Source organism: Mustela nivalis (assembly GCF_964662115.1).
Source record: "Mustela nivalis genome assembly, chromosome: 19".
NCBI classification, from domain to species: domain Eukaryota; kingdom Metazoa; phylum Chordata; class Mammalia; order Carnivora; family Mustelidae; genus Mustela; species Mustela nivalis.
The window spans coordinates 35,171,877-35,182,749 of NC_139038.1; the positions used below are offsets into that span (position 1 = coordinate 35,171,877).

The 10,873-nt window shown below is 48.9% G+C and overlaps 1 protein-coding gene across 1 annotated transcript in view; it reads right to left on the bottom strand.

The window, feature by feature from the left end:
* The window catches only part of LOC309854290 (uncharacterized protein), a 325,104-nt gene extending 315,426 nt beyond the window's left edge, over nucleotides 1-9,678 (bottom strand). The window contains exon 1 of the mRNA XM_082713187.1: nucleotides 9,384-9,678. Coding sequence (XP_082569313.1) covers nucleotides 9,384-9,596 — 213 coding nt within the window. The 5' untranslated portion in view covers nucleotides 9,597-9,678. The remainder of the gene's footprint in view (nucleotides 1-9,383) is intronic.
* Between the last annotated feature and the right edge of the window lie 1,195 nt (nucleotides 9,679-10,873).

Here is a 10,873-nt window from a genome sequence, read left to right on the forward strand (position 1 = left end):
AAATGTTGCACTGGGATATACCTATACTAAAAAATTTGTTAACTGAGGGTCAAGTTTAACTGGCAAACCTAGTCCAACACAAACACAACCTAAGACTTGGAAACTTACAGAAAAATACACACACACACACACACACACACACACACGCAGTGTCCAAAGTGAAGGAGAAAAAGCAAGGGCCAAAATGGGATTCCCTACCCCTCCACACCTCCCTGTCTTTTGTCCCTGAGCTCAGAACAAGCTGAGTCCCTGCTGACTTGGGGTCACTTGGCATCCAGGTCCAAGTTAGGAAGGGAGGTGCCCTTATACAGTAGGATGCTGACCAGACCTGCCCAGGCCCCAGCTTTTGGGCTCTGGCCTAAACACACAGCAAACTCCTATGGAAATATGGGAAAGGGGCAGGGGGCTCTAAGACTGGAGATTCATCCTGGAATCCTCCAGCTGGGGACCTAGTGGGAGCTCTGTTTCCTTCGGTCTGCTCTCACTGCCTCTGCCCCAATCTCTGTCCCTGCCATTCAGTCACTGGCTGAGCATTTTCTGAGCAGCTACTAAAGACCTGGTGCTAGACTTGGTACTGAAGATACAGCCCTTGGTCAAAACACAGTCTGGCTTACTCAACACTCAGCAGTGACCCCCAGCACTTCCTTGAATGTGGACAACAAGCTAAGCATGTGGAAGTAATGGTTACTTCACTGAGTCCTCCTAGCAGCCCAGGGTGGCAGCATTATTATTATATTATTATCACCGCTTGCCTTTGAGGAAACTGAGGCCAGAGAGCTCAAGGATACACAGTTGGGGAGTGGCTAGGCCTGAAAGAATCAAATGCCAACTTTGGAGCTTGCAGCAACATCACCAAGAACTTTTGGGAAAATGAGATTTCCCTCCAGTGTGAGGCCACCTGCCAGAGTTGGAAGCCAGAGTCCCTGCTGGGGGTGGCATCAGAGTGTGGCCTGACTACATGAAAGTGAGACAGAGAATACCATTCTGGCCAATGCCCTTAGGCTTTGGGGATGATCCTGTAGAGGATGGCACCATGGAGAGCCTTAGGGAGCTGACGGTAGGGGAACATACTCAACCAGGATGCAACCACAGCACTGATTGCCCTCTGACCTGAATATCCTGTTCCAAGGAACATATCACAGAAAACACAGGCACAGAACATCCAATGATATGTGCTGGAATATTCATCACAATACCGTTTGCAACAGGGAAGAAGTAGAAACCATTCAGAGATCTATCACTATAGGGTTGGCCTAAAGAAAGTACAGTGCACCCAATGGCCACAGCAGTCATATCCACAATCTCCAAACTGTGGGAGAAGCCAAGATGCCCTGCAACAGATGAATGAATAAAGAAGACGTGATCCATATATACAATGGAGTATTAGCCATCAGAAAGGATGAATATCCAACTTCTGCATCAACACGGATGGGACTGGAGGAGATGATGCTGAGTGAAATAAGTCAAGCAGAGAAAGTCAATTACCATATGGTTTCACTTATTTGTGGAACATAAGGAATAGCACGGAGGACATTAGAAGAAGGAAGGGAAAAGTGAAGGGGGAAGGACCGGAGGGGGAGATGAACCATAAGAGACTGCAGACTCCGAGAAACAACCTGAGGGTTTTAGAGGGGAGGGTGGATAGGTTCACCCGGTGATGGGTATTAAGGAGGGCATGTATTGCATGGAGCACTGGGTGTCCTACGTGAACAATGAATCTTGGAACACCACATCAAAAGCTAATGATGTACAGTATGGTGACTAACATAACATAATAAAAAGAAAGAAAGGCAACACGGTGCATCCACACAGCAGAATAACTGTTCTGAAAAGAAGGTGGAGTCCATATTCCAACATGAAATGATGTCCATGATATACATCATTGAGTTAAAAGGAGGCTTTTCCAAACAATAAATATAGCATTATCCTATTGTTATTTTTAAAGAGATTAAAATTAAACAATGTGTGTGCAGATATACATGTTTACATACATGCAGAGAAGGGTGTGGAAGGATATACCTCAACCTCTCCTAGTGTCAACTTCTGAGAAGCAAGATCGAAGAGAAACAGACAAAGCAGGAATTTTGTTTTTTGTTTTCTACATAGCGATATTGTTTAAATCCTTTACAATGAGCAAATAATAATTTGCATTTTTAATAAACAAAACAAAAGCCAAAAAATTATACTCATATAATGTAGACTCTTTCATCCAGCCTGATTCCCATACACCAGGGCTTACAACTCCATCAGGTGGACACAGAACACAGAAGCAAAAAGAAAAATGAAGAAGGCAGTAGATTTTCCCTCCTAGGTACCTTCCAATTCAAGTGAACAGGTTTCCAAGTCATAAAGTCTTCCTCATCCAGACACACAAGACACAAGACCCAAGGCAAAGACACAAGCCCTGTCCAGATTTCTCCAGGGCAGAGGTCTGAGACACAAGGCGGGTCTGCACACAGTCAGGGATGGAAGCCAGAAAAGGAGGAGGCACAGAGCCAAGGAGACCCTCAGGGTAGCCCCTGCATTCCCAAAGACTGCGAGACCTGGAGTTTCACAGAGCCCCCAAAAGTCTGTTTCTATGACACCCTGGAACACAGTGAGAGGAGTAAGGGAGAAGGATAACAAGTAAAATTCAAAAAGCCCTGACCCACTTGGACTAAAGGTGTCCACTTGCTAAAGGTGTCCGCTCTTCTCTCTGTTTTGGAAATTCCAGCTTTCTCCTTTGTGCCCTTAAGGTCCATACTCTGCATACAAGCTCTCCTTTTCTCCTGTTTGCCTCTACCATCCTTTTGGAGCCTCTTCCCAGCAGCTTTTCCCAGGCATCCTCATGCTCTGGGGCTGCACTCTTAGATCTCCAACCTGCCTGGGACCCCGACTCTCCAGCCGGTGAGGTACAGGGTGTCAGATGTAGCCAAAATTCTTTGGAGAAGCAAAGGCAGGAGCCCTATCTGTTGTGAGTAACCTGACAACTTCCTGCTGGGTCTGAAAAGATGGGAAAAGACCAGCCCCTCTCAGCAGCCTCTGGAGACCTGTGCTGATGGTCAGACGTCCCGTCCCCTCCACATGCAGTTGCCTGCAAGGAGGGCCATGTAGGAAGCCATGTGTTACTCCAAGAGAACAAAAAAAGAAAAAAAAAAGGAAATTAAATGCACCATCTGCTTATTAGTGAGAGGTTTTGAGCAGATAGTTGAACATGTATGCCCAGGCATTATAAAACTTTGGGAGAAAATGTTAATTTCAACATAACCTGAGTTCTTGCACTTGCAAAAACCACCTTTTTTTCTCTCTCTTCTTGGTGATTTGGAAGCTCTGTACCCCAGACTCATAGCACCAAGGTGGTTGACCTCACTGGATCTAGGCAGCTGTGCAAAGTGGGACCCCAAACACGTGCTAGGGACCCATCTCAGGGAAATTTTTAGGAAGGGAACAAATCACTATTCCCCACTTCCTTTTTTGGTCTCCCCCGTTCAAAAACTGCATGATGCTAGCCTGGTGCCCTGTTAGAGGGGTGAGGAAAGCCCATTCAGACCCCCAGTCCTGTCTCTCACACCAAAGACCCATAAAGTGGAGAGTGGGGGACCTGTCACCCCCTCCTTTGGAGTCCTGCAAGTTGAGTGCTTTTACTGCAACCCCTCATCAGATCTGCATACATTTCAAGGGCAACTGTGCTCACACTCTCATGGGACACCATGTGGGTGCAAGGCCCCTTAACCTGAGACTCTCAGGATAACTATTTTTGGCTTTGTGAGCCACACAGTCTCTCCCAACTACTCAACTCTCCCATTAGAGCAGGAAAGCAGCCACAAACAATATGTACATGAATGGGGGCAGCTGGGTACCGATAAAAATTTATTTATAATCGCCAGCAGGGGGCCAGCCTTGGCCCAGGGACCAGAATCTGTCTCTACCACAAGAGTAGGGTCTCCAAGAGAACAGGAACCCATCTAGTAGATCAGCACCTAGACCAGCACCTGGCACATAGGAGCTGCTCAAATACTTGGAGAAGGAATAAAAAGAGCCCTCGGTATTGAGAGGTGAAGGTCTCCCAATGGCACCACTTTATGCCAAGAAACACTTGCCAGGACAGGGCTCTCCACCAAGGCTGGGGCCTTTTCCAAGGGAATGTGGGAAAGTGACAGTTGAGTATTGCAAGGAGGACAGAAAGTTTTGGAGTCATGCTCATGAGCTATAGTTTTGCAAGGAAGTCAAGACCATGAGTGTCCTGTATTTCAGTGCACACACTCCAGCTGAGGGCTGAAATGCCCAGACTTAGGAAGAATCCTGGTACAACCTACAACCAGTCCATGAGCATGACATATTAAATCCAACAGGCTCTATTCAACACAACCAACATTCACCCTTCTCTCCTCCTGTCTGTGAAGCCACATGTCCTCTCCCTGATGCACCTCTGATCCCTCTCACGGATTCTTCTCCTCTCATTATTAAGATTTCCTTGGACTTACACCAAAGCCCCTCCGTTCCCCCTCCACTGTTTCTCCAGTCAACCTGAGGTGTTCCCATGGCCCCAAGTACCATCTACACTGATGATTCTCAAATCTGAATCTCCAGTCCCAGGCCTATCTATCCTGTTACACATTGTCACCTGGGCCTGAAAGCAAACTCAGTCAGAGTCCAAAATCAAATTCCAAGTCTTCCCTGCCATTTGAAAGGTCATTCTGAAGGTCAACCTGACCCTCCTTCTTTCTCATTGCCATGCCAGATTGATACTTGAGTCCCTACTGTGTCTCATAAGATTTCCTCTGTTCAGGCATTCAACTCCACCCATTATCATCACCACTATCCCAGCCACCACATCCCTGGCAGAGACCCCTGTCCCAACCCTAAACTGGTCTCCCTCCTGCTCCTTCAGCTTCAAATCATGTTCCCAAGAATACAAAAGGACAACAACTATCTCAGTGAAATGAAAAGAATCACGAGGACATTGGCCGGCATTCTGTGTCTTTCCAGCTGAGAAACCCAAACCACACTCTGGTTTGCCAGCCCTGGGGTTAAATATTTCTAAAATGATTAAAGCTAAGGGCTAGACAGCTCACAGTCCAAAACTACTTCAGGCACAGAGGCACCTGTCTCCCCACAGTGGTCTGAACTATCCAGTATGTGGCCTATACCCCTCTGTTCTCACTGAAAGAAATGTCTTCTTCCTCTGTGGAGGACCCTCCACCAACCTGCACCTCACTTTTGGCCCTCAGAGGACAAACGAACCTCCTATAGTTTCTCACTCGCACGCTGAAATCCTCAGACGCTTGCCTCACAAATTGTAGGGGAGCCCATGCAGCACCGTGTTCCAGTGGGTGGCCATGTCTTCATGTCAGCTTGAGAGATCGTTGCCAGGGAAATATCTATATCTCGGCAGAGAGAGCTTCAGTCCTGTGGAGTCCAGCTGTGTTCAAATGGGAATCCAGAAACCCAGATGTTGGTCCAAAAGCCCTGTTATGGCAAGCCAGCTTTGGAATTCTCCAGCGTGGGAGTAAACTGAGAGCCACCTGCTGTCTACCCACACCCCTGCTTCCTGGAATCCGGGAACTGGAGAACTAAGGAGAAAACTAGAGGGAAACCTAAGGTTTAGGTTTTCTTGCACCTCTCCAAATGAGTAAGGGGATGGAAGACAGAATCTGACTCATCCAAATAAGTAAAAATGGAATTGACTATTTGTTTTGTGCTTTTCTGTCTAAATCCTATGCTAAGCCTTTTCCATTTATTATCTTGGAATTATATTAAATGCCCACCCAACCTTCCACTGAAGTTTATCTCACAATCTTCACTTTATAGATGAGGAAACTGAGGCCCATGGAGGTTATATATAAATTTCCCAAGGCTACATAGCTCATAAGTGGTACAGCACAATCCAAACTTAACAGTTATTCTCTGAAACATTTTTGTAAGTATAAACCAGTGGCTTTCAGACAAGGTGATTTCATCTGCATCCTCCCCAAAACCTAGACATTTGGCAATGTCTGGGAACCATATTCAGTTGTCACACTGGTGATGGAGAGGCAGCATTAATGGTATCCAGTGGCTATAGGTCAGGGATGCTGCTAAGGACAGCTCCCCCCAACAGAGGATGATCTGGCCCCAAATGTCACTAGTGGGAAAGTTGAGATACCCAGGTGTGGACCTTCACCAGTGAGAAGGGAAAGACCTGCAGTCTGGACTCCCCTCTATAGGGGGCCTCCTGCTGATAATAAACTCCCTATTTCCGTCTCAGCCCTAGGGACTCTTGAATGGGGATTTCATCAGGGGATTTCAGCTCTGCCCAGCACAACCCAGAAGTCTATGGCCAGCTTCCCGATCTTGAGCCAAACTGAACAAACCGCTAATGTTGGTAACCAATTACCTAGAAGAGATCCTTCTCTCCCCCCAGGATGAGCTGCAGGCTAGACTCACCCCAGGGTAACTTTAAAGGAGTCAATAAAGGCTCTGGGAGGATTGGTTCTTTGATGCCTTCTCAGCAGCCCTGGTGCTGAAGGGGGCAAAAGGAGTCTGTGAAACTTTTGATCCCTGGTGGGGGATCAGCCCTCACCGGGCTCATGCCCTCCTCCAACGGTACCTCCAACAGGACTCTGCACTAAGATAGCTCCTGGGGTCTCATTTTATCTCCTAAAAGCACCCCATAGCAACCACTAAAGGAAGCAGCCCCTTCCCCTTAAAGGAAAGAGCCAAGCCTGGGAGCCACTCACAGGGACCACCAATCACACGTAAACCTCAGCCATCCGAAGCACCAAACCCAGTAAAGGGAAAAGTTATTTTATCTTTTGAAAATGTCTAGATACACCATGGACAGGGAGGTGATGCCTATACAGCTTCTGCAGAGAAAAGCCCAAAATGATCCGTACCTAAAAATAATCTGCTATTAAAGAACAAGGATTTTTTTTTTAATATTTTAGCCAAGCTAATGGTCTACAGACAAAATTTCATGAAAAAGCTCTCCATTCCTCTTGATCCATTTGGACATGGTCTGTGAGTGAAGAAATGGGGTCTCCTCAAAGAAATAGGGGCTGCTGCTCCGAAACTGCTCCCTGGGTTCTTTAAAGAAAATATTCCTATAGACACTACAAAGGAGGAGAAATCTATCTGATGGGCACTCTGACCAGCACAAGCTTGGCCAACCTTTAAACTTAAAAACCAAGACACCACTGTTGTGAAGGGCCACTTCCCCCAGAAGATCCAGATGTCCCCAAAAGTAGGAAATTGGATTCAGAATTCAGGAAAGAAGGAGGGTTTCTGTCCGGTTATGACATAACCCTTCAAACCATGAGATCCCCATTTCCCTTTGTGAACCAAAAAGTTCAATGGGGTTTCTGCCTTTTAAAAATTTCATCACCAGGGCGCCTGGGTGGCTCAGTGGGTTAAGCCTCTGCCTTCGGTTCGGGTCATGATCTCAGGGTCCTGGGATCAAGCCCCGAATCGGGCTCCCTGCTCTGCGGGGAACCTCCTTCCCCCTCTCTCTCTGCCTGCCTCTCTGCCTAGTTGTGATCTCTGTCTGTCAAATAAATAAATAAAATCTTTAAAAAAAAAAATTTCATCACCTGCCCATAATTCCTTAACCATCAGAAAGCATTTAGAGAGTCTGGCCTAAGACCTTCATCTCTTGTGATGCACCCCCAGAACCAAAGACAATAGCAAGTGAGCCGCACGGGGTAACTTTCAGTACTAAATCACATTTATTGAACACATAGTATGGTGCCAGGCTTAATGTTAAGTGCTTCCTATAGATAAACTTTACTTAATCTCCGGGATAATAACCCCATGAAACAAAGCCTATTGACATATCCATTTCACCAATGAGGACATGAAGTCTCAGAAAGATTAAGTAACTTGCTCTGAGTCACCCAGCAAAGGAAGACCAGAGCCAAGATTCAAACTCACATTCTTACCTCCTACTGCAGTTGGTCACTTCTTTGCATTCTCATATCGTGGTCTTTGGCAAAGTTCCAAGTAATGAGGGAAGAAGTGATAGAGAGAGGAGTTTCTGACAGTAAAAGTTTCATAGCACCACACTGCCCCCAAAATCATGTTTCTGACCCAAGGTCTCTCCTCTCACCACACTGCGACACATCCCTCTCACTCTTTCCACGATGTGTCCCAATAAACCTTCCATAAGGATCATCCTTCTCCTGGCAGCTCAGAGAGAAATTCACCAGGTTTTAGTGTCTGGGTGGCCCACAGTCCGAACACCAGCACAACCACAGGGAGGTGAAGTGTCTAAAGCAGAGCCTGGGAGCAGCCCCACTCGGGGTCGGCTGAGCTTTGATGCAGCCTGGAGAACGGAGGCAGGCTGCAGCTGCCTAAGTGGATTTGGGAGAAAGAATGGGAACTCTCTCCTGGGGCTCACCAGCCACTAATCAAATTTTTAAGACAAGCTCAGCCAAGCAAATGGTCAAGAATAAAAACATTTGGAAGAAACAAAAAGGTCAACGGCATTATCCATTAAAAACTCTCAAGATGGGAGCCCTTGCCATGGGGACAGCTATCCAGCCAGCCCTCATCTGCCCTCCAGACTCCTGTGCTCCCCAAATGTAAGGTCAGCCGGGTCACAACTGGAAGATTCAAGAGAGGAAGCAGAAAGAGGGAACCAAGGGGTCAAGCTGGCCACTGAGCTCTATCTCACACAAGCCCAGTGACTCACGTAACCATGCACATATGCAAAAAACACCCTCACACGTATCCTCAGCCAGCAGGGACCGCAGCCAGGTAGCACCTAAGGGGATGCACAGAACTTTGTCTCTCTTTCCCTCTCAGAAAGAATAAGGAGAGAGTGACTTGGGGGATGGAAGCCACCTGCCTTCTCTCTCAACTCTCACTGCCCAACCAGAATGGAGAGCAATGACAGAAGATGCAGGGCAGGTGAGGCGCATGGGGTGAGCTGCTGGCAGGGCCGGGTTTGGCAGAACCTGTGCTAGGGTTCTAGCTACTTCCCACCCAAGCCCCTTACTAGGTGAGAGAAACACAACGGGCAAAGTCCCAGAGAGACACCTAAAACAGCACTGCCCAGGAGGGAGCTGAAGGTCTAGGGCTGGTGAGAGCCCTCCTTCACCTCACCTCCTTCCCCTTCTGGGGACCCCCAGGACACAGAGCTTTCTCTTCCCCTTTTTGGCTAACCGCAGAACCCACGGGTCTCCCAGCCAGATACGACGACAACGTCGTGGGAGAATCAGAGAGTCAATGCTACACAAACAAGGAGGGGGTTGTCACCAACATGCAAGCATCTAGTTTCTCAGGAGGTCCCCACGAGCTGTCAAACCGCGCCTGCCCTCAGGAGTTGCTGCCCAATTATCAACTTGGACCTGACCGCCGACGGGGAGCATCCTGCCCACCCCACCCCACCTCTAGCCCCAGTCCCTCCTGCGCCCCCGCTCACTTACACCTCTGCCTTCGCCACCTGTCTGGGTGCCGGTCTCTTCCCTGCCCAGACGTGGCGCGTCTTCTCCTTCCTCCTGCGCTGCGCTTCCTCCCTCCAGCCCCAGCTTCAATCTCTTCTCCTCCGGAGGGGCATCCTCCTCCTCCTCCCTCCTCTGCCGGCCATCCCTGCCTCGGAGCTTGCCCGAGTCTTCGGGGCTGCCAGAAGGGCTGGCCATGGCTCCAGGGGGCTCTGTCTGCACTTGGGGGAAGAGAAAGGACTCGGCAGTCTCCCGAACCCAGCGGCCTGTCGGTGGGAGATCGGGCTTCTGAGCGCGGGCTCGGTGGGTTCGCGCGGCTCGGCTCGGAGCTGGGCTTCTCCGTGGACCACTCCTGTCTCTCTGCCGCCCCCTTCTGGCTGCTCACGCATACCGCAGGCACGCGTGGAAGAGGCCTGCGCTCCTCTCACCTGCCAGGGGCCAGAGCCGCTCTGGCAAAGCCCTGCTTCCAAGTTGCACCCGCATGGTCATGGTCTCCCTGACCAAGGAAGGGAGAGAGAAGGGACAGACAGGGATCCACTTTTCCAATACCCTACAAGGACGGACACCTTGGTCTTTGGTTCTCTTCTGCATCTTGATTGATTTAGAGGCTGCTCAGAACAGATCAAGAATTTGGCCTGGAGGGTGACCGGCTTAATGCAAAGACACCAGCTTCAAAAGCTATGCTGACCTATCAAGGATATTTATTGAGCATCACTATGGGCCAAGCACTGCCCTGGGGGAGGGGATTATAACAGTGACCACGGCAGGCATTGTCTCTGCCCAGGTGGAGCCCAGTGCTGGGGGTGGGGGGTGATTGATTGATTAACATCGTCAGTGGGGCAAAGGGCTGTGACACAGGACTGCTGGGAACAAGGGAACCTAAAACAAAAGCGTCTCAGAAGGCCTGGGGCTGGGAAAGGGGCAGAGGAAATGAACACTGACTGGAACTACACAAGATGAACAGTCCTCAGCCAGGTAAAGGATGTTCCAGCAAAGGGAATGGAATGTGCAAACGTCCAGAGGCTGGGAGGAAGGCAGCAAGAAGCCTGTGCGGCTGCAGCAGGATGGGTGAGGGAAGAGAGGTATGGTGGAAAGAGAGGTTGCCAGCGACCAGGCACGCAAAGCTGAACCAGGTAGAAGACCACAGCAGCGACTCAACACAGCAGCAGGGTTGACGCACAAAGGGAGGAGACTCTGAGAAACATTTTGCGATGATGGGTTGATAAATCTAAGGGTGCCCAACAGGCCCTTAGGATCAATGTGCAGCTCTCCTCGGCTGTGCTGGTTGGACCAGGAGGAATTTTCTGAACAATTAAGTGTTAACACTGTGTCCAGGGAAGGCTGGGTGAGTGTCGGACTTCTATGTTCCCCGAGCTTCCTCAACAAAGCACAGAAATGATGCTGCAATTTGCTTCTTCAATTTTTCTGCCGCTAAGCCCCTTTAGGCAGTCATTGCCTCTGCCTTATTCAGGACT